Raw genomic sequence first — 23,659 nt, 5'->3', positions numbered from 1 at the left:
GAAAACCTGGGTTCAATTCCCAGCACCCACATGGCACTCACAACTGCCTGCAACTCTACTCTCAGGAGATCTGACACCCTCACAAGACATATATGAAGGAAAATGCCAATGCATATTGAATAAATAAAAATAAAGTAATTTTTAAAAAAAGAAAATCAAGGACTGAGTCCTTAGGTACTCCAACAGTTCAGCAAGTTTGTGAGGAGAAACAAACAATGAGGTGGTGAGAAGGAGAGGAGGGGTTGTAACGTAGAAACCATACTAGAGCCAGGCAATGGTGGTGCACAGCTTCAATCCCAGCACCTGGGAGGCAGAGCTAGATGGATCTCTGTGAGTTTAAGGCCAGCCTGATCTACAAAGTGGATTCTAGGACTGACTCCATAGCTACTGAGAAACCTTGTCTCGATAAAAAAGAAAGGAAGGATGGAAGAAAGGAAGGAAGGAAGGAAGGGAGGGAAGGAGGGAGGGAGGGAGGGAGGAAGGAAGGAAGGAAGGAAGGAAGGAAGGAAGGAAGAAGGAAGAAAGAAGGAAGAAAGAGACCAAATAAAAAAGAATTTGAGCAGTGTCCCTGCCATATCCCTGTAATTCCAACCTTTGGGATTCTAATGGAGGAAGATAATGAGTTTGAGGCCAATTTAGTCTCTTAGTGAGTCTGCCTGAAAAAAAAATGTGAGGAAAAAGACTTACAAAGCACCACACAGGAAAAATCTAAATGGAGGGGTAGCTAACTCAATTTCCATTGTCTCCCTTCTTGCTCTCTGGATCCTCCCATATGACAAATGTTCTGGCAGAGGGTATAGGAATAGCACTATTATGCCTGAAAGAAGATCAGGCTGAGGGAAGGAAAAATCGTCACAAAAGACCCACAAAGGGATAATGCACACATAGGGCTGGGAACATTGAACAGAACATGAGAAGAAAATACTAGTCAAATGGAATGAGATGTGTACATGTGGGAAGCTGTCAATGCTTCGGTATACAAGTGCAGGGCACAAGGATGAAGCCAAAGAGGACCATGATGAAGTGCTAAGCAGGACCAGTCATGATTGGTCTTGTCTAGAGTACAAGGAGTTGGAACTTTATCCTATAGGCCACTATAAACCACGATGAACCACTACAGGACAGGAAACAAGAGAGCGGGACAATCAGGTTTTTCAAAGAGATTGTTCTGATAAACATAAATTCAACTGTGAGTAGGAAGGGGATGATGGGAAGACAGGTACGGAGGCTGCTGCAGGGTCAAGGCACAAAAGGTAATGTTTATCTAAGGCAACAGGAACTAGACTAGAGGAAACCAGAATCCACGATAGCTGGTGAGTCACAATTGGATGCAAAAACCAAGAGGAATGCAGGGCTACAGGTGAATCCCTAGTTTCTAGCTTAGAAAACTGATTGATATTCAACACAATGCCCATCAAAATCCCAGCAAAATTCTTCAAAGACCTCAAAAGAATGGTACTCAACTTCATTTGGAAAAGCAAAAAACCCAGGATAGCCAAAACAATCCTGTACAATAAAGAAATTTCTGGAGGCATCACAATCCCTGACTTCAAACTCTACTACAGAGCTACAGTACTGGAAACAGCCTGGTATTGGCATAAGAACAGACAGGAGGACCAATGGAACCGAATAGAAGACCCGGATATCAATCCACACATCTTCGAACATCTGATCTTTGATAAAGAAGCAAAAAAATATCAAATGGAGAAAAGAAAGCATATTTATTAACAAGTGGCGCTGGTATAACTGGATATCAACATGTAGAAGAATGAAAATAGACCCATGCACAAAATTCAAGTCCAAATGGATCAAAGAACTCAACATAAAGCCAACTACACTTAACCTCATAGAAGAGAAAGTAGGAAGTACACTTGAATGCATTGGCACAGTAGACCACTTTCTAAATATAACCCCGGTAGCACAGACACTGAGAAAAACAATTAATAAATAGGACCTTCTGAAACTGAAACGCTTCTGTAAAGCAAAGGATACAGTCAACAAGACAAAACAGCAGCCTACAGAATGGGAAAAATCTTCACTAACCCCACATCAGACAGAGGTCTGATCTCCAAAATATACAAAGAACTCAAGAAATTGGACACCAAAAGATTAAATAATCCAATAAAAAAATGGAGTACAGACCTAAACAGAGAACTCTCAACAGAGGAATCTAAAATGGCTAAAAGACACTTAAGGAAATGCTCAACATCCTTAGCCATCAGAGAAATACAAATCAAAACAACTCTGAGATTCCATCTTACACCTTAAGAATGACCAAAATCAAAAACACGGATAACAACTTATGCTGGAGAGGTTGTGGGGTAAAGGGAACACTTCTGCATTGCTGGTGGGAATGCAAGCTGGTACAACCCCTTTAGATGTCAATGTGGCAATTTCTCAGAAAATTAGGAAACAACCTCCCTCAAGATCCAGCAATACCACTTTTGGGTACATATCGAAAGGACGTTCAATTGTGCCACAAGAACATGTGTGCTCAACTATGTTCATAGCAGAATTGTTTGTCATAGCCAGAACCTGAAACAATCTAAATGCCCCTCGACCAAAGAATGGATAAGGAAAATGTGGTACATTTATACAATGGAGTACTACACAGCAGAAAATAATAACGACAGCTTGAATTTTGCAGGTAAATGGATGGAGCTAGAAAACATTATTTTGAGTGAGGTAACCCAGACACAGAAAGACAATTATCATATGTACTCACTCATAGGTGGTCTGGTTTTTTAAAAATATTTATTTATTATGTATACAATATTCTGTCTGTGTGTATGTCTGCAGGCCAGAAGAGGGCACCAGATCTCATTACAGATGGTTGTGAGCCACCATGTGGTGCTGGGAATTGAACTCAGGACCTTTGGAAGAGCAGGCAGTGCTCTTAACAGCTGAGCCATCTCTCCAGCCCTCATAGGTGGTTTTTAAACATAAAGCAAGGAAAGCCAGCCTACAAACCACAATCCCAGAGGACTCAGACAACAATGCAGACACTAAGAGAGACTTACATAGATCTAATCTACATGGGAAGTAGAAAGTAGAAAAAGACAAGCTCTCCTGAGTAAATTGGGAGCATGGGGATCCTGGGGGAGAATTGAAGTGGGGAGGGGAGAGGCAGGGAGGGAAGCAGATAAAAATGTAGAGCTCAATAAATATCAATAAAAAATGTATAAAAAAAGAAAACTGATTGATAATGGCTCATATTGCCAAGATAAGGGATACAACAAAAGAAATGGGTTTGGAGAAGTAGATAATTCATGTGGAACATACATGGGATGTGATGATACTTGTGAGAAATCCATGTGGAAATATCAAGGATGCAGAAAAAAGCATGGGCCTAAAACATGTGGTGCTATAAAACTGGCACTCAGAGCTTTATGGTGATGTTGAAACTGGGCTCTCAGTGAGACTACCCAGACGGAAGGAGAATGGCAAATAAGACCATCTTGGATACAACCCTGGATAGCAAATAAAAATTGGGGGGAGCCATGCAAAGAAAATGAGAACACTGTGGATGTATGTAATAGGATAGCAGTCTCCCCAAGTCTCCCCAGTGCCTCTGACATAAACTCACGCTTAGGAGGAGCAGCAGGGGGTATCTTCTTTATCTAAGTAATGCTCTGGAGTGAGGCTGGAACCAGACTATGCTATGGCTACATTTAGGATACTCAGTCAGATCAATGTTAACGATCACCCCCAAACTTCATGGCTAACATTTTACAGCGAGGAGAGTATTTAAGTGTTCCGAGAGACTCAGAATACAGCCATGGGAGCCATTGGTATGCTGGCTATTCTTGAGTAAAATCTAAGGAGAGAACTGCAAAATCTCTATCTCTGTTAAGGGCCCCCACCCAGGGAAAGCCAACTTCGTGCAGCTGCCCAGGTTTTGGTGTCGAGGGCTGATTCCTAGCCAGAGGTTGCCAGCTGCAGAGGGCGGGGCTCTATTTTGGGCTGCCTGCTGTCCCTGGCCTGTCTGGTTTGAGCAGCATGCAGCCCCAGTGACTCACACACCCATGCAAACCGCCTGTGGCTCAGTGGCATAGCCTCAGAAAACCAACCACAGGCCAGCTCCCTCCTCACCCCATTACACTGGGATAAATAAATAAAGATCCTGCCAGCAGCCACACAGGCTGATAGCAACCAGATGGAGAGAGAAAGGCATGCACAGGGCCAGGGAAAGGAACTCCCTCCAGCAGAACAGCCCCATCACTCTAAGTGTTGTCTTTAACATGGCCATACTGCCATGTAGAACAGTCTCCAATTCCTTGGCTTTTCTTCCACTCCTAAAGGTGCCTCTCAGCCTCTAGTCTTGGGTAATGGTGTACTTGGGGGATCTTAGCCTATCTAAGGATTACCCGACAAACATCATACCCAACCCTGAACTATCAACATTACTGGGTGAGTTCCAAGATGTCAAAGATATTTAACCATTGGATGGAGGGTTACTTCCCCATATTTGATCTTCTTGTTTAATTCTTCTCTTCAGAAACTCTGATTTAGCCAGGTACACACCTTTAACCCCAGTACTCAGGAGGCAGAAGCAGGTAGATCTCTGTGAGTTCCAAGTCAGCCTGAGCCACATAGCAAATTTTCCCTTTAGTTGGGTCATTAGCGATATTGGTGTTCATAGGTTCTCGGAAAGTGAAAATTTAGAGGTTGATTTTTCATTGTTGTATTTCTCTGTTTGATGATGTTTGTTTTGTTTTTTTGAGACAGGGTCTCTATTTAGCCCTGTCTGGCCTGGAATGAGCCATGGAGACCTCTCTTGAACTCAGAGATCTGCCTACTTCTGCCTCCTAAGTGCTGCGGTTAAAGGTGTGTACCTGGCTAAATCAGGGTTTATGAAAGGAAGAATTAAGCAAAAGGTCAAATATAGGGAAGTAACCCCCATCCGGTGGTTAAATATCTTCTCTAGCTTCAGTATCCCAGAACTCTCTCTGCCCTCCCGCCTGTCCTCTATGAATCTACGGGCTTTTGCCTAGCAGTATTTCCAATGGGAATAGAAGTGGCCCCAGGCACTGACCGCATGGCCGTTGACACTTGCCTGGCCTTCTTGCCTGTTCATCCCAAACTGTCTCCTGGGTTTGTTTATTTTCTATTGAATGTTGCTTATTTTGATGGCACATCCTTTCAGTCCAGTCTCGGGTGACCTCCTGACCCTTTTATATCCTGTTTATAGGACCCCGGGCAAGCACAGTAACTGAAAAGATGCTGGAGCTCCACAGCCCAGTATCGAACTTCCCATTCTAGCAGCTATACGGGACACTCTGAAGATAGCACAGGCACCCCAGAGGTCACAAAAATTCTCATCACCCAAGTGGTCATGGTTCCCTTGATTGGTGTGTGCAGCCAGTAAGACTAGTGAGATACATACAACAGGGATGGATGGAGACAGCCTTAAGCATATAGACTTCAGCCCCTTAACTGCTGGGGCTCATTTCCTTATCTTCAAAATAGAAATCTGAGACTGGTGAGGTGGCTCAGAGAGCAAAAGGGGTTGCCACCAAACCTGATGACCTCGATCCTCAGAACCCACACGGTGGAAGGAGAGAAATGATTCCTACAAATCCTCTGACACCGCCCCCCCCCCCACATACATACACACACTTTTTTTTTCTATGTAAGCTGCTTGGTACTCACTCTAGCTCAGGGCAGCCTAAAACTCATGGTAATCTTCCTGCCTCAGCCTCCTTATGACTAGGATTTTACAGGCTTGAGCCATACACATGACTTGGGTGTTGTGTTTTGGAATGAGCTACTTCAATAAATTCTCTCTGGTCTCCTGGGATCTGAGTGGATCACAGTCAAGTCTCACAGAATTAAAAATATAAAAGGAAAAAATCTGGGAGATGGGTGACTGTAGCCTCCTGTTTTTGTTTTTGTTGTTTGTTTGTTTGTTTGTTTGTTTGTTTGTTTCAAGACAGGGTTTCTCTGTGTAGTCCTGACTTTCCCAGAACTCACTCCGTAGACCAGACTGGCCTTGAACTCAGAGACCCACCTGCCTCTCCTTCCCCAGTGTTGGGATTAAAGGGATGCGCCACTACCACCCAGAGCCTCCTGTTTTTCAAAAGTGTGATGTTTAAAAATAGTATTTATTTGTTTGTTTGTTAATTGTGTGTGTGTGTGTGTGTGTGTGTGTGTGTAGGTCAGAGGACAGTCTGCAGGAGTTGGTTCTCTCCTACCCTGAGGGTCCTACTTTGAATGTAGGTTATCAGGTTTACAACGACATCAAGTGCTTTCTTTACTGACTGAGCCATCTCTCTGACCCTTCATTATTTATTATTTTATATTTTATTTTATTTATTTTTTTAACAACAGGTTCTCACTATGTAGCTAGGACTAACCTTAAACCCACAATGCAGCCCAGGCTTGCCTCTAACTCATGATCCTACCTCAGCTTCCCAAGGACTGGGATTTCAGGTTTGTGGTACCTAACCAGAGCAACTTTTATTTTTACACACACACACACACACACACACACACACCCCAACACCCTATGGGCACCTGATTCTACATGCTTTCTCTTACCATTCTACAGGGCTTTCTCTCCCATGACAGCATGAAAAAGATGAGCCTTCAATTTTACAAATGAGATAGTAGTGGTTCTGAGGGAAGTAATTTGTTCCAGACTATAAAAATAAACCTTGAGAATAACAGACTTCATCAAATACAACTCTAATAAGCAACACTGCATCCTTGAGACACATTGCCACAATTTTCACAAGATCCCCTGGGCACAAATGAATTAAAATATTTATTCAAAAGACGTATTAAGCCGGGCGGTGGTGGCGCACGCCTTTAATCCCAGCACTTGGGAGGCAGAGGCAGGCGGATCTCTGTGAGTTCGAGACCAGCCTGGTCTACAAGAGCTAGTTCCAGGACAGGCTCCAAAGCCACAGAGAAACCCTGTCTCGAAAAACCAAAAAAAAAGAAAAAAAAAGAAAAAAGACGTATTAAGACCCTACTACCAGCCACTACCATCCATGTGAAGGATATAGAAATGCATTCATCCAGTCCTTGATCTCAGAATGTTCACAGTGCAAAAGAGAGCTACAGTTTTGTAGACAACATATAAACAGTAAGTGGCAGCAGAGACAGAATTTTAGTAGCAGGGGAGGATTATGCTTACAAGGAAGGTCTAGAAAAGCCTCCCAAGAAACTGAAGCTAATGCTTAAAAAGATAAATAAAACCAGGCAGTGGTTGCGCACACCTTTAATCCCAGCCCAGGGGAGGCAGAGGCGGGTGGATCTCTGTGAGTTCAAGGCTGGCTTGGTCTATAGAGCGAGTTCCAGGACAGCTAAAGCTACACAGAGAAACCCTGTCTCAAACAACCAAAAGAAAGAACAGGGTAGATAAGGAGAAGGTCCTATGCATTCCCAACAAAGGAAGAATGTATGCAAAGACACAGGCAAACAGAAAATAGCATTTGGAAAAAGTCAAAGTCATTCCATATAGATGGCACAGAAAGCACATAGAATGTGTAGAAGCTAAACTGAAAAAGTATGAGGCAGGGGAAATAGCTTTACACAGTTTCACTAAGTAATTGAGGGAAGGAATTAGCATGTCACTCTTAGACTACATTAATCTCTTTTCAAGTTCAAATTAATAGAGAGAAGAAGCCACTGAGAGAAAGGTGGCTTTGAGAATCGCTTACAAGTTCGTTTAATAATCTCTTTTTCCCCAACAAAAACTAACACCTGGGGCCAGCAAGATGGTTCACTGGGTAAAAGCATTTGCCACGTCAGGCAGTGGTGGCACACGCCTTTAATCCCAGCACTCGGGAGGTAGAGACAAATGGATCTCTGTGAGTTCTAGGACAACCTGGTCTACAGAGTGAGTTCCAGAACAGTCAAGGCTGAGAAACCCTGTCTCAAAAACAAACAAACAAAAGCACTTGTCACACAATCCCAGGAAACCATGTTGTAAGGAGAGAATCAACTTCTAAAAGCTGTGGCACATGTGTCCCCACATATGTGCACCATTCACACACACATGATAATAAATAATACGTAAGGACAGGCTCCAAAGCTACAGAGAAACCCTGTCTTGAAAAACAAAGAAACAAATAAGTAACTAAAACACACGTGGCTCCTCCCCTGCAGAGTATGAGCACTCCAGTACAAGGACGGAGAACGCACATCACACTTTCTTCTCTGAGTGCTAAGACTCTGGGTGTGAGAGCTCAGCCACGGTTCAGAGGAAGACCTGAAAGTTCTCAACCAAGAACACTTGCTTTATGCCTCTCCCTGTGAAAAATGCTAACTTTCCCCTTCAGGAAAGGTATGAGACATAGACTTTGTCCATGAAAACTTTGCAATTAGTTTAAATGGCAAAACATAAAAATGAACGATCCATATATAATATTATAAAAGCACTGTCTACAGTCACCATAAAGTAGCAACATGGGTAACCGATACGTATAAATTTAAAATGGAGCAACAATACTAAGGTACTACCCACATAACCAACAAGTTCCAGAAAAGTCGAGAAGGGAAAGACCAATATTGACTGGTATTATCAAAGGTCACTATTATTAATACTCCCACTGTTTGGCATTCAGTGAATATTTCTTTTGGCCAAGCTCAATCCTTAGAAGGGAAACCTAGGCAGAAGCTTCTGACAGGCCACAATTATCTACTCCCCATTCATTCCTGTGCCAGTCCCCTTGTATAAACACTGTGATTTTCCACAGCCTGATGTGCCCACAAGACAGTCCCCAAATGGTAGCCCTGGGCTTTTTACACCTTCCTCTACTGCTGGATGCTAAAGAAACTAGACAACGAACAATGGCCACCCTTCTACACAATTCAGATCTCAACAGCAGAGGTTAGTAGTGGCCAACCCACCTTCCCAACATTAAAGAATTTTAAATGACATATCACATGCCACCTTAACAGAGATGCCGAGGAGGAAAAGCCCGCTTTTGCCTTTTCACTTCTGCCCCCACCTTCTCTACACATCTCAAGCTTCATCAAACTTTCCACAGGCAACTTTTTCAGGCAAAGGGCTTTCCAACCACACAAGCCACCTAACGCCCAAAATGCAGGTTGCCACCCAGGCACTCTGCCCAAATTTGAAGAGGAGGAGGAGGAGGAGGAGGAGCAGAAGGAGGAGGAGGAGGAGCAGCAGGAGGAGGAGGAGGAGGAAGAGGAGAAAGAACAAATACCTTACCTCTACAATAAACTGTTCCAAGAAAGAATGTTCTTCAAATGGCTCTGTCTTCAATCGACCTGTAATTAAGAAGAGATAAAGGAAACATGAGCCTAAGGGTGGGTTTCATTACTATCAGATGATAGGGAAGAGAACCCAGGACTTCTAGGAAAAGAAGCCAGAGACCTGACACCCACAGAGCCCTAGGTCAGAGAGAGAAGAGGGTTGAGGGTCTGAGGAGAGATAGAAGGAGAAACTGGGGGTGATTAGCAACAATGGTTCAGCAGGAGCGTTTGCTCTAAATTTTCCTGCCACAATGACAAAGGCTGTGTAGAGCTTTTATTCTGAAACTACAGCTATAGCGGTTCCTTGGCTCTGGAGCTCACATTGTGCTAACACAATTTTGAAGAGCTGTTGGCCCTTTCTGAAGTCTTTTTCTCCCCATTGTCTAGGACATGTCTGGACCTGGCTATGGCTTCTGCTGGCCACATGGACCTTAGCCAGGTACCTGAGGCAGGTAGAAGGGACATCCAGTATCAAGTCCCCAGCTGCTAGAGTTCCTAGCACCTATCCTTGGAGAGAAAAAAAAGAATTAAATATTTATTTATTTATTGTGTATAGAGTATTCTGTCTGCGTGTATGCCTGCAGGCCAGAAGAGGGCAGCAGACCCCATTACAGATGGCTGTGAGCCACCATGTGGTTGCCGGGAATTGAACTCAGGACCTTTGGAAGAGCAGGCAATGCTCTTAACCGCTGAGCCATCTCTCCAGCTCCTTGGAGAGAAAATTTTGTTTGTTGTTTGGGGTTTTTGTTTTGTTTTGAGACAGGGTCTAATGAACCCCAGGCTAACTGTGAACTTACTGTGTAGCCAAGGATAACTCCCTGCTCCTACCTCGAGTGCTGGGACCATCTGTGCATACACCAACACTCCCATTTATGCAGTTCTAAGGATCGATCCCAGCAGCTGGCATATGCTAAGCAAGCACCCCACCAACTGATCAACACCTCTAGCTCAAGAGTATTTTTAATGCAAATTATACTCCCCTTTTCTAAGACCCTTAGACTACTACTTCCCACCCATTCCTCCAATGCCCTCTTACTCCGGCTCAGCACAGCCCCACTCTCTTGGTAGCCCTGGATCTCTAGGTCCTTCATCCGAAGCAATGCTGCTAGCTCCCTCCCGTGACACTGCAAAGCCAGGCTCACACCCATCAGAGGACGAATCAAATGCTGAGAGACCTTTGATGAAGAAGAAGTATCAATTAGCCAACAATTGCTTGCAAAGTACTCCCAAATGCTTCCCTAGTTACTAGAAGAAAAATACTCAGGAATAGACATTTTCACAGAAACTTACAATTTCATAGACAAGCAATTCATTTACATGAACATAATACAAATACAATAGTTAAACTTACATATTAAAGAAACTTAGGAATTTCTTTTGTGGCCCAGATATGGAATGGAAAGAATAAACCAAGAATAGGAATAGACAGAAAATCTACAGTTTGGATTTAAAGAAAAAGATATATGGGCTGGAGAGATCATTCAGTGCTTAAGAAGACATGGGTTTAAAAAAGAAGAAAAGAAGAGGAAGAAGAAGAAGAAGAAGAGGAGGAGGAGGAGGAGGAGGAGGAGGAGGAGGAAGAAGAAGAAGAAGAAGAAGAAGAAGAAGAAGAAGAAGAAGAAGAAGAAGAAGAAGAAGAAGAAGAAGAAGAAGATGATGATGATGATATGGGTTCTATTTCCAGCACCCACTTGACAGCTCACAACTGTCTGCAACTCCAGATCAGGGGATCATGTGCTCTCTATTGGCTTCCTCAGGCCCTGCATGCACATGATGCACAGACATACATGAAGGTAAAACACTCATGCACATACAAAAATAAAAGTCTTAAAAATAAACAAATGAGCCAGGTGGTGGTGGGCGCATGCCTTTAATCCTAGCACTTAGGAGGCAAAGGTGGGTGGATCTCTGTGAGTTCGAGGCCAGCCTGGTCTACAAGAGCTAGTTCCAGGACAAGCCCCAAGGCTACAGAGAGACTCTGTCTCGAAAAACCAAAAAGAAAGAGAGGGGGGAGGGGAAGGGGGAGAGGGAGAGAGAGAGAGAGAGAGAGAGGGATCTCGTTGAGAAGAGGGACAGACTGACTTAATTCTCTACAGAAGATAAGAGCAGAAGATTCAAGGAATCCTCAAGAAAGGGTATGGTTGAAACAGCACACCAACAGGAGGGAAAAAAACCAACAGGAAGTGGAAAGCAGTGAAATCTGATCTAGATAAAAGCCATTTCAGGGCTGGTAAGAAGCCAGAGTTTCAACCTATTCCCACATACAGCAGAATTTAAAGTTACTGTTAAAAATAAAAAAGCAAGCCAGTTACCAAGAGGCTAGAGCGGGAAGACACAAGCCAGCCCACTCCACAGAGTGCAGTCACACAGAGCACTCACTCCACGGAGTGCAGTCACACAAAGCACTCACACTCCAGAGTGCAGTTACAGAGCACTCACACTCCACAGAGTGAAGTCACACAGAGCACTCACACTCCACAGAGTGCAGTTACAGAGCACTCACACTCCACAGAGTGAAGTCACACAGAGCACTCACACTCCACAGAGTGCAGTTACAGAGCACTCACACTCCACAGAGTGAAGTCACACAGAGCACTCACACTCCACAGAGTGCAGTTACAGAGCACTCACACTCCACAGAGTGAAGTCACACAGAGCACTCACTCCACAGAGTGCAGTCACACAGAGCACTCCACAGAGTGCAGTCACACAGAGCACTCACACTCCACAGAGTGCAGTCACACAGAGCACTCACACTCCACAGAGTGCAGTCACACAGAGCACTCACACAATAACGTATGGTCACACAGGAGCACTTAGGTCACCTGTGGCTAGAGGATGCCATCAGCTTCTTTTGCTTCCACCAAGGGCATGAACTAAAGGAGACACTGAGCAAAAGAGATGCCCTAGATCAGGGGGTCAGCGAGCTTTTCTCGGCAAAAGCCAGATAGTCAATATTTTCAGCTTTGTGGCCCACGGAGTCTCTGCCGCAACTACTCAACTTTGCTGTTGCGGCACGCGAAAGCAGCCACAGACAATATGTAAACAAATGAGGTGGCTGTGCTCCAATATAACTCTACAAAAGCAGGCAGCAGGCCAGGCTTAGCCTGCTGACCATGGTATGCTCATCCCTGGCTAGATCTAAAAAGGGAACATTTTAGACAAGGTACCCCAACATGGGCTTGAAATATGGAGCAGGTATACAAGCATCCCATCTGAGGCACCAGGCAGACTCACCTGGGTTAGAATCCCAAGAAATGATTCCCCAGATGCCTATGTTTTTGCTTCCCATTAAGTCTAGAGAAAACTAAAAGTGCAGCTTGTGTCCCTATGTTTCTCTAAAGATGAGTCAGAAGAGAAAAAGGACTGGATGTGGAAGTATGGGTGGGCAGATAAGAGCGGTAGATTCGTGCCAGTCCAAGAAATGTAGGTATCCGGCACAGGGTAGAAGGCCAGAGTCGAGTCCAGCTATAGACGGTTCTTATTTACCTTTTGTCACTGGAACATCCCAAGCTGGTTCTGTTGCCCATCCTAGGTCCTCAGGAAGGACTTAGGCCTCCAAAAAGTACCGCTCAGAACTCCCAGCTTTCAGCCATATCCGGGCCTGTGAGACTCCTCAGCAAGCTACCAAGCTTAATGACCAGAACTCAGTCTCCCAGACCCACATGGTAGAAGGAGAGCTCATTCCTGCAAGCCGCCCTCTGACCTCTACATGTACACTGTAGCACTCATGCATACACATAATAATTAACTCAAAACAGTGATTTTAAAAAATAAGCATAAAAAAAGACAGCCTAGGCTCAACTCTGTACCCTAGGAATTATTTTGATAAGTTTGGTCCTGGTCAAGGTAGATTAGAAAAACAGGCAAAGGCCGGGCGGTGGTGGCGCACGCCTTTAATCCCAGCACTTGGGAGGCAGAGGCAGGCGGATCTCTGAGTTCGAGGCCAGCCTGGTCTACGAGAGCTAGTTCCAGGACAAGCTCTAGAAACTACAGGGAAACCCTGTCTCGAAAAAACCAAAGAAGAAAGAAAGAAAGAAAGAAAGAAAGAAAGAAAGAAAGAAAGAAAGAAAGAAAGAAAGAAAGAAAGAAAGACAGGCAAATAATTGTATGAAAGCCAGTAGAGGTTTGGTGGATTGACCTGAAATAATTATCATTGCTAACCAAGCAGCCACAGCGGCCCTTTGGTGGCACCCCTCAAATAAGAGAAACTCCTAATGTTAATAACCAATCTCTCACTATGGTGGGCTGGGAAGCACCACCTTCGAGATGCTAAATGTAACAACATGAAATGTGGCAAGAAATAGTTTTTAACCACTGCCATGTTTTTGAAATAGAATATCATGGTCTCAGGCAACTGAAATGATCTATTACATCTATATAGAAAAAAAGTGTTTTTAATCGGGAAATATTTCAACTTCCCAAATAATTTCACACCACTCTGAATTCCTGAGCTATAATTAATTTCAAAGTTATAGAGGAACATTAAAATGATTTTTCTTGGGCCTGGGAGGGTTTCTATGTTTTTAAACTTAGATGAATGCTGATTAGAAGTCCCCAAAATATGTATTAATGGCCATAAAAAAGATTGGTATAAAAATAAAAATGAAAGACAAGCAACCATGTAAAAAGATCAGTATACCTCCAAAGGCATAACATGAAAAGCCATGCAGTACTTCAGGTAAAGGATATTCCCTTTCATTCACGGAAAGCAAATATAAAGATGCGCTTACAAGCCTCTGCACGTGAAGAGCTCCGAGACAGGCCACAGTGGTTGGTACAACAGAAGTTACCATTCTTCCCCAGGGAGGGCAACACTGTAAACCCACCCCCTAACGTCTTCTGATTTCCTACTGAACGTTTGTTGAGTCCTAGGCAGGAGACAGCTGGCCCCAGATGAGCTATATCAGAGAGTAAAGTGAAACTCTTAGCAGGCTGGAGAGCCAGAAGACAGATCCTAGTCCTGACTCTGCCAGCGTCTCATATGACCTCAGCTTTCACTGATCTTGTCCTATGGTAATGCTGCACATGTCCTCTGTCTAATCATCATAAGCCCATAGTAATGTTGTAACTAGTGTTTGATAGATGGAAAAATTGAGTCATAAAAATTCTAGTCCTAATCCAAGGAAATATGTGTAATCTAAAGGTAGTGGGATTGATTGTAAATTTGTCTTCTGGTTCTGAAGGTTGTGTTCTTCCTACTACTAAGAAATTCTGGACCCCTAGGAATCATTTAAAAAAAAACTGGTGACAAATCTGAAAGTGAAAATATAGAAAATCAAGAATTATATTAGATGCACACCTGTAATCTCAGCAATGGGAGCTGGAGCAGGAAAATCACAAGTTTGAGGACGGTCTGAATCATATTTTGAAGCTTAGTCTCAAACACAAACCCAGAGGCTCAAGAGATGGCTCAGAAGCTAAGAGCACTGGTTGCTGCTCTTGCAGAGGACCTCTGTTCAGTTCCCAACACCCATATAGTGTCTCACAGCTGTCTATAACTCCAATTCCAGGAAATGAGATGCCATCTCTGACCTCTTTGGACACCAGCATGCAAATGGTGCACAGACGTACATGCAGGCAACACTCATACACATAAAATAAATAAATCTAATAAAAGAATTAAAACAGACAGAAAGGTTGTATTCGATATTAGAAGTAACAGACAATAGGAAAAAGGGAGCAGTAAAACTTGTCACAAGGGGAGACAGAGGCAGAATCATGAAGCAGAGACCCAAAGCCTTTTGTATTCTACAATTATGACAGAGAATTAAGAACTGTTAAGTCCCTTAGAGTTAATAACACATGTGATGGCTCGCACCTGAAATCTCAGTGTCTGGGAAACAGGAGAGGCAGAAGTATTTTACACTTGAGCTGGGCTACACGGCAACATCCCATCAAGGAAGAAGAAAATATGCCCAAGAATGTGCCTCAGCTCAGAGTGTCTTGAATGCATGAAGCCCTGGGTTCAATCCCCAGCACACAGAAAACCCGGCAGCACACCTGGAATCCCAGTGCTGAGGAGGTGGAGGCAGGAGAGAGGTTGAAGGGTCGTACAGAAAGCTGATATCAGTAATCAGTAATTGCTTTAGAAGGAAAATAAGAGAGTAGACAGAAAGCACGTTTGTTTCTTAAACTGTATACCTTTAAATGCTGCATGAAATGTTTGTCTTTGGCATGAATTACCCATTCAAAAAAAAAGTAAATGAAAACTATTGCAAGAATGAGTAACAGACAAAACTTCCAACCGCATGCATGACCTCACAGACACACACACCCGTCTGAAATAGTAGCCGCCTACATCCCTGATCGTGTCTACCAGCTCTAGCTTCTTCCCTGCAAAGTTCCCTGCAGCCGGGGGTTTCCCTGGGATAACAGTCTTCTTTGTTCCATGATAAGGACTTTATCTGAACTAAAATATACTTGTTAACCATTGTTCTAAGCCAACGTCTCCCTGTGGCCAACAAAAATTCATTCTCCTCTACACACTGCAGCTTCTTTCCCACACCGCTGAAGCTCCTGGTCCATGCTAAACAAGTGCTCTAACACTGAGCTAGCTATACCCCTGACTTACTCTGATTTTTGAAAGAAGAAATTACTAGAGTTCACTAATCTCCAAGACAGACGCCTCCCCACTTACAACAGTCTGAATTTGTAGGACTATATAATACACGAAGAGACTAGCTATGGCTAGGGATTCTCAAAGGTCTCAAATGGTTGGATGCCAGAAGCATCACTGAGGAAACAGTGCCCTCTGGTGTCACCTGGAAAAAATCAGGGGCTCTGAATGACTATGAAATTCTGTATATAAAGTAGGATGGAAGTGCTCTCAAGAAGCTCAATTAAAGTCAACAAACGTGAGGGCTAACTACAGGACAGGACCTGACCTGTGGATGGGCCTCAGCAGTTTCCTCAGAAAGTTAGTCACAATGGTGCACACCTGCAGCCATTGCTACTTGGGAGACTGAGGTGGTCCTGCCCCAAGGAGTTGGGTAACGTCAGAGAACACCTTTAGCTGGGGTGTAGCTCACCGGTAGAGTGTGAGGCCCTGGGCTTGATCCCCAATACCACAAACAAACCAGTGACAAATGAGTAACTCTAGCACTCAAGGTCTCTCGAGACATCCTCTGCCGGCCCGAGAGATGGCTCAGAGGTTCAAGGCCCTTGCTGTTCTTCCAAAGGACACCAAGTTTGGTTCCCCGCACCCACTGTAACTCGGGTCCAGGAGATCTTTTGGTCTCTCAAGCACATAAACCCACTCATACAAGTACACATAATTAAAAATTAAAAATAAAAAACTTTTAAAATAAAGACGTTCCCCAGGCTGTGATGGCACACGCTGTTAATCCCAGCACTTAGGAGGTAGAGGCGGGCAGAACTCTGTGAGTTCAAGGCCAGTCTGACCTATAGAGCTAGTTCCAGGACAGCTAGGGCTGTTACACAGAGAAACCCTGTCTCAGAAAACAAAAAAGCAAACAAAAAAAATTTCTTTGTTCCATCTATAGTCTCTCTCTTTTTTGTTTTTGTTATTATTGCTGCTGTTTTTATTGTTGTTTTGTTTTGTTTTTCAAGACAGGGTTCTCTGTGTAGCCCTAGCTGTTTTGGAGCTCACTCTATAGACCAGGCTGGCCTCAGACTCAGAGATCCACCTGCCTCTGCCTCCCGAGTACTGAGATGAAAGGCGTGCGCCACCACCACCTGACTCCATCTGCATTCATTTATTGGTGCCAAACTTTCACACCACCTATAGGAAACTTCATGTGGATTATATCTTGAAGTGGGAAGTAGAAAATGAAGTTTTTGCACATTGCTCTGCTAGACAACCTGCACCCTACACCACCCACAGAACATTCTGATCACTGAGTTCTACTGAATACAGCAAGCACTATTTACTGATTCTAAAAATTCCCAATACCCATGTGGAAGCTCACAATTATCTGCAACTCCATTTCCAGGAAGTCTGATGACCTCTTCTAGCCCCTGCAGGTATCAGACACACATGTGATGCATAGACACATATACGGGCTAAACACATACCCATAAAATAAAGTTTTTAAAAGGCCACAATGGCCGGATGGTGGTGGTGCAGGCCTTTAATCCCAGCACTTGTGAGGCAGAGGCAGGCAGATCTCTGTGAGTTCAAGGCTAGTCCCAGGACAGGCTCCAAAGCTACAGAGAAACCCTGTCTCAAAAAAAAAAAAAAGAAAAAAAAAAAAGAAAAAACAAAACAAGCAAAAAAATAAAAAGGCCACAATGAACATTTGTGAAGAAATCTCTGAGTAGTTCTCTGTGGGGAAGGAGAGTTGAGAGAGTTGGTTCTTGTTTTGTCTTCCTGTGAAGCTCTGGCCGGCCTAGAACTCACTATGTAGCCCATGCAGGCCTCAAACTCAGGGTGCTCTTCTTGCCTCTGCCTCCAGAGTACGGGGACTAAAGGCATGCACCACGCTACCTGGCTAGACATGTGCTCTCATCACTCTTAAGTAAGTATATAAGAACTGAATAGCTGAGTTAGGTAGGGTATGCTCAATTTAAGAACAAAAGTTGGGAGGCAGGAGAGATAGCTTAGTCAGTAAAGTGCCTGTCATACACTGATGAAGACCTGAGCTTGTAGCTCCAGCACCCACATAAAACATGGTAAGCAGTTCCAGGCCAGCCTGGTCTACAGAGCAAAATCCAGGACAGGCTCCAAAGCTACACAGAGAAACTGTCTCAAGGGGAGGAAAGAGACTCCTCAGCTCCGTCTCCAGCACCACATCTGCCTGCAGGCTGCCATGTCCCACTATGATGATAATGGATAAACCTCTGAACTGTATGTGAGTCATCCCAGCTAAATGCTTTCCTTTGTAAGAGTTGGTGTGGTCATGGTGTCTCTTCACAGCAACAGAAACCCTAAGACACTGCCTGTGTTATTTTACATTCCCATCAGCTACAGCAGATATTTGGAAGAAATTCAAGGCTTATAGTTTAAGTTTTATAGACTATTTCAAATCCTCAAAGAGATGAAGATGGCATTCAAACCAGATAAACTAAATCCAGTTCAAAGTCAAAGTCTGTTTTTTTTTTGTTTTGTTTTCTTTCTCTCTCTCCTCTCTCCCTTCCTTTTTTTTTTCTTTTTTTTTTTAATTTTTGGTTTTCTATGTACCTGTCCTGACTGTCCAGGATGGCCTCAAACTCACAAAGACCTGCCTGCCTCTGCCTCCTGAGTGCTGGGAATAAAGGCATTCACTATGCCCAGCAGTTGGTTGGGTTTTGAGACAGAGTATCATGTAGCCCATGCTACACTTAAATTCACTATGTAGCTGAGGATGGCCTTGAACTTACGGTCCTCTCTAGTGGTATAGTATTTGTATTTTAACAAATAAAGCTAGCCTGAAGATCAGAGGGCAAAGCAGTCATACTAGTCAGTCATACGGGCCCTTAATCCCAGGACTCTGATGACAGAGGCAGATGGCTCTCTGTGAGTTCAAGGCTACCCTGGGCTACACAAGATTGATCCAGAAACGCCTCTTTGGTCTGAGCATTGGTAGAGGTAGAAGGTCTCTCTAGTGGCTGGCTGCTTTGCTCTTCTGATCCTCAGGTTGAACCCTGATGTCTGTCTCTGGGTTTTTATTATTTATTAGTGCTACACTTCTCCTGCCTCTATCTCCCTAGTGCTATATTTACAGACATATGCAATCATGCCCAGATTTAAAAATTTGTTCTTTTGTTGTTGTTGTTGAGTTTGTTCGTTTTTTGAGACAGGAGCTCTCTATTATGTAGCTCTGGCTATCCTGGAACATGCTACATAGATCAGGCTGGGATTAAAGGCATATGCCACCACACCTGGTTGAAACTCTGTCTTTGAGATAGGGTTTCTCTGTAGCTTTGGCTACTTGCTCTTGTAGACCAGACTGGCCTTGAACTCACAGAGATCCGCCTTCCTCTGCCTCCCAATACTAGGATTAAAGGCATGCACCACCACCGCCCAGCGTGAAAACTTGTTCTTAAATTTATTAGTAACTACTAATAAAAGTTCTTGGGACACTAAAGCTACAAGCAAGAGGAAGGCATGATCCTCCTGGTCTGTAAAAGAGGGCTTTGAAGTTGACTAGATTAATGCAGAGTTCGATTTCCAGCTCAGTCATGAATAAACTGGATGGCTTTGGACTTTCAATCTTGGTTTCCTGTTCTGAGAAATGGAAATATCTATCTTGTAGGAAACGCGTAAGGACAAAAGGAGGAGAAAAAGCTCAGGAAAGTGTCACACTACACTCTGTTAACCAAGTGGTCTTGTTGAATCACAGCTTGGAACTATTAAAACCTCTGCTTTAAGCCAGGTATGGCAAATCCCAGCATTTGGAAGCTAATGCAGGACTGCTTCAAGTTCAAGGCAAGCCTGGGTTATACAGTGATTTTAGGCAGCTAAGACTGCATAATAAGACTCTCAAAAGAAAAAAAAAATCAAGAAAAGTGGGCATGGTATCAGGCAGGGATGGGCAGATCTCTGTGGGATCCAGGCTAGCCAGGGTTACAGTGAGACCCTATCTCAAAAAAAAAAAAAAAAAATCAAGAAAACCCTACTTAGTTGTTAGAGTGCTTGCCCAGCAAAAAGCCCTGGGTTCGACCCCTCAGTACTGTATAATCTGAGCATGGTGGTGTCTCTCTAACACGCAGGTGAAAGAATGATGTCATCCTAGAATAACCTAGCATACATGAGACCCTGTCATTAAAATAATAATATTGGATGAAGTCACCAAATAAAATGTGAAGATCCAAACCCTGTTCCTTTTGCAAGGCAAGACTATACCAGTCAAAAGTCCCTATAACTTCTGGTCTAGTCAGGGGAATTTTTTTTCCCTTATTAGAAAAGAATTTCAGCTGGGCAGTGGTGGTGGAGTCTTCAATCCCAGCACTCAGAAGGCAGAGACAGGCAGATCTCTGTGGGTTCAAGGCCAGCCTGGTCCACAGAGTGAGTTCCAAGACAGCCAAGGCTACACAGAGAAACCATGCCTTGAAAAAAGAAAAGAAAAAAGAAAAAAAATCCCAGGAACTATCAGGGCACCCAGATCTTTATCTGAAGCAGCTGGGATCCCCACCTGCACCCATATCTAAATTGCACTTACCTGTGAAGAACTAGCTGCGGTACAGTGGAAATGCCAGTTGAAGGGGAGACCAGACAGCTCACTTCGCACCCGGAGAATCAGTGTCTCTGCTACTAGATCACAGGAGAAAGTAGCTTTGCTGGGATGAGCGGCATCCTGCTGAGCAGAGTCTTTAAACAGTGGGAGAAGCAGTTCTTCCAGATGGTGGAGGAAAGCAGACGGGGGAGCAGTTAAGCGCTTGTTCAGCTCCTAGAGAGACAGGGTGAGGGCGATAAAGGAACTCCTCAAAGGCAAGAGCAAAGGGTAATCCAGGAAGACAGCAGGCAGGAGAGGAAGGGGAAGCAAAGGGAAAGAACTGCAGCAAAATGAAGACAAGAAAAGGAGTAGCAAAGATCAACCAGCCTTTCCACGGTTCTGTCCTGGGCAAGATCAACTTACTGAATTTACTAAAGTAAATACATCATATAATATAGATGAGACTATGCATTATTGTTCATGCAAAATCAACCTCTCTCTCTCACACACACACCCAAAAAATGTTTCAGATTTCTGAGTTTCTTGGATTTTGGAATCTATGCATAAATTTTTATCAGTTGCACAATTCTGACCCCAAAATCCAAAGTCTGGAATCTAAAACTTTTTGAGTGCTTGAGTACTGAGGATGTGAAAAGTTCATATTTTAGAGCATTTCAGATTTTTGCATTTTTAGGATAGAGATGTTCAGTCTATAATTGCCTCAAACCAATTCAGCCTTCCTTGCCAATGTATAGACAGATAGTTTGACGAATGTTAATGTCCTATGGCCAGCACACCACACCACACCACACCACAGTGATCCTTCTCTTCACACGTATATCTTACCTTGGCTCGCTGGCTGACCACCAAAGCATCCACCTGTTCATGCCACACCTGCTGAAGATCCGAAATCAGCAAGGCATAACCCTGCTTGGTGATAAACGCCTTGGCCAAGAGTGAGTTCTCACCGAGCTGTAGCCATGCCCACGGCTGCATCAACAGGCCTTGCTCTAGTTCTTCCATCTGCAGGAAAGACCTAATTTAGCACAGGCCTCCAGGATATTCAGCCCCCAAGGGGATCACTCACGATTCCACGTCAACTGGAATCGTGTGAAAACCCTCCCCAGTAAAACAGACATAAAAGCACAACCCCTGCTTTACATAGCCAGCATATGACCTAAATTTATTTAGAATCTGGGGCTGGAGAGATGGCACGGAGGTTAAGAACACGGATTTAGAGCCGGGCGGTGGTGGCGCACGCCTTTAATCCCAGCACTCGGGAGGCAGAGGCAGGGGGATCTCTGAGTTCGAGGCCAGCCTGGTCTACAAGAGCTAGTTCCAGGACAGGCTCTAGGAACTACAGGGAAACCCTGTCTCGAAAAACCAAAAAAAAAAAAAAAAAAAAAAAAAAAAGAACACGGATTTGACAAGAGGATTTGGGTTGACTTCCCAGCACCCACATGGCAGTTCACAACCATCTGTAACTCCAGTTCCAGGGGAGCCAAGGCCCTCTGCTGGCCTCTTCAGGTACTGCACATCTGGCATCTGTATGCATGCAGGAAAAAAAAACACTCATACACATAAAACAAAAACAAATACAATCTTTTTTAAAGATCAGAATGTTGATGGGTGATCATGTGCACACCTTTAGTCCCAGCACTCAGGAGGCAGAGGCAGGCAGATCTCTGTGAGTTCAAGGCCAGCCTGGTCTACAGAGCAAGTTCCAGGACAGCCAAGACTGCACAGAAAAACCCTGTCTCAAAAAACAAACAAAAAAAAAATCGGATTATTTCGTACATTAAGTTCCTAAAGAACAGAAAACATGTCTTTACCAGGTATGGTGGTGCATGCCTGTAATCCCAGAACTGAGAGATGGAGCCTGGGAGTTCAGGATCCTCAGGCCGGCTGGGGACACAGGAGGCAGATACACCTTGATATAAAAGCAGAAAGGGAGGAAGAAAAAGAAGGAACAAAGGAGGAAAGGGGAGGAAAGAGCATATCTCTTTCTTCCATATGATGGAGGACTCTCATTGGTTAATAAAGAAACTGCCTTGGCTTTTTGATAGGGCAGGATAGGGTGGGTGGAGTAGACAGAACAGGAAGAAGGAAGTGAGGCAGATGCCTCAGGCAATCGCCATGCCTCTGCTATCTGGGTCAGATGCGTTGAAGCTCCGGCCCAAGATGGATGTACATTAGAATCTTCCCAGTAAGCCACCACCTCGTAGTGCTACACAGATTATTAAATATGGGTTAAAACAAGATATATGAGAATTAGCTAATAAAAGGCTGAAACTAATGGGCCAGGCAGTGTTTAAATGAATACAGTTTGTGTGGTGTTATTTTGGGTTTTAAGCTAGCCATGCGGGAGCCAGGCAGGACGAAAAGCAGGCCTGCCCGCAGCTCCCACTACACATAGTGTTAAATCAACATATTGGTGCATTTAATATGGGAACCCAAGCCAATCCTATTGAATCTTTACTTGAATCCCATATGTGTCAATGCTATCTTTCCCAGAACTTTTAGAAGGAAAAGAATGATTCTTGTCTTGAAAAAAATTTGTCAGGGTGGTGGGGGCACGCGCCTCTAATTATAGCACCTGGGAGGTAGAGGCAGGTGGCTCTCCAAATGTGATGTCAGCATGGTCTATAGTAGGTTCCAGGCAGCTAGGGCTACACAGAGAATCCCTGTCTCAAAATGCTAAATAAATAAAACTTAAGTCCTAAATGTGAGGGTCAGGACATTTAAATTATTTGGTTGCTAAAAGCAAAGTATGGGTCAGTAGGAAAGGGTGCTTGTGCCAAGCCTGAAGAGCTGAGCTGGATTCCTAGGATTCCTGTGGTGGAGAAGAGAATTATCCCCCATAAGCTGTCCTCTGACCTTCACATGTGCAGCAATAAGTGCTATATTTCCTTTGTTTTGCTTTTCAAGACAAGGTTTCTCCACGTAGCCCTGCTGTCCTGGAATTCACTCTGTAAACCAGACTGGCCTTGAACTCAGAGATCTTCCTGGCTCTACCTCCTGAATGCTGGGATTAAAGGCATGTGCCACCACCACCCATGCTATAATTTTAATAATAAAAAAGAAAGAATACAAAACACATGAAATCTGGAGGCAAACATAAAATCCTAAAGCAGACTTGGTGATATGCACCTATAATCCCAGTACTGGGGAGATGAAGGTGAGAGGACCAAGGTTGGGCTGGGGAGATGACTCTACAGGTGCAGCGCTTGCCTACTTAAAAGCCTAGTGGGGTGATATGTACCTGTAGTCCCAGGAGAAGTCAAGAAGGGGGCGGCTACACCCAGGCCTACTTAACTAAAGTTCTAGGCTGAGAC

At 44.0% G+C, this 23,659-nt stretch overlaps 1 protein-coding gene across 2 annotated transcripts in view; it reads right to left on the bottom strand.

Annotated features, from left to right (window-relative positions):
* Nhej1 (non-homologous end joining factor 1) overlaps nucleotides 1–23,659 on the bottom strand; it is a 95,079-nt gene that overhangs the window by 68,705 nt on the left and 2,715 nt on the right. For both annotated transcript variants that reach the window (XM_038339861.1, XM_038339862.1), the window contains exons 2-5: nucleotides 21,171–21,347; nucleotides 20,331–20,558; nucleotides 10,265–10,403; nucleotides 9,185–9,243 (exon numbers count right to left, since the gene is read on the bottom strand). In XM_038339861.1, coding sequence (XP_038195789.1) covers nucleotides 9,185–9,243; nucleotides 10,265–10,403; nucleotides 20,331–20,558; nucleotides 21,171–21,347 — 603 coding nt within the window. The remainder of the gene's footprint in view (nucleotides 1–9,184; nucleotides 9,244–10,264; nucleotides 10,404–20,330; nucleotides 20,559–21,170; nucleotides 21,348–23,659) is intronic.

This window comes from Arvicola amphibius, chromosome 8 (genome assembly GCF_903992535.2).
Source record: "Arvicola amphibius chromosome 8, mArvAmp1.2, whole genome shotgun sequence".
NCBI classification, from domain to species: Eukaryota; Metazoa; Chordata; class Mammalia; order Rodentia; family Cricetidae; genus Arvicola; species Arvicola amphibius.
Note: the sequence above shows the minus strand (reverse complement) of the source record. Positions and strands in the feature narration are given on the sequence as shown.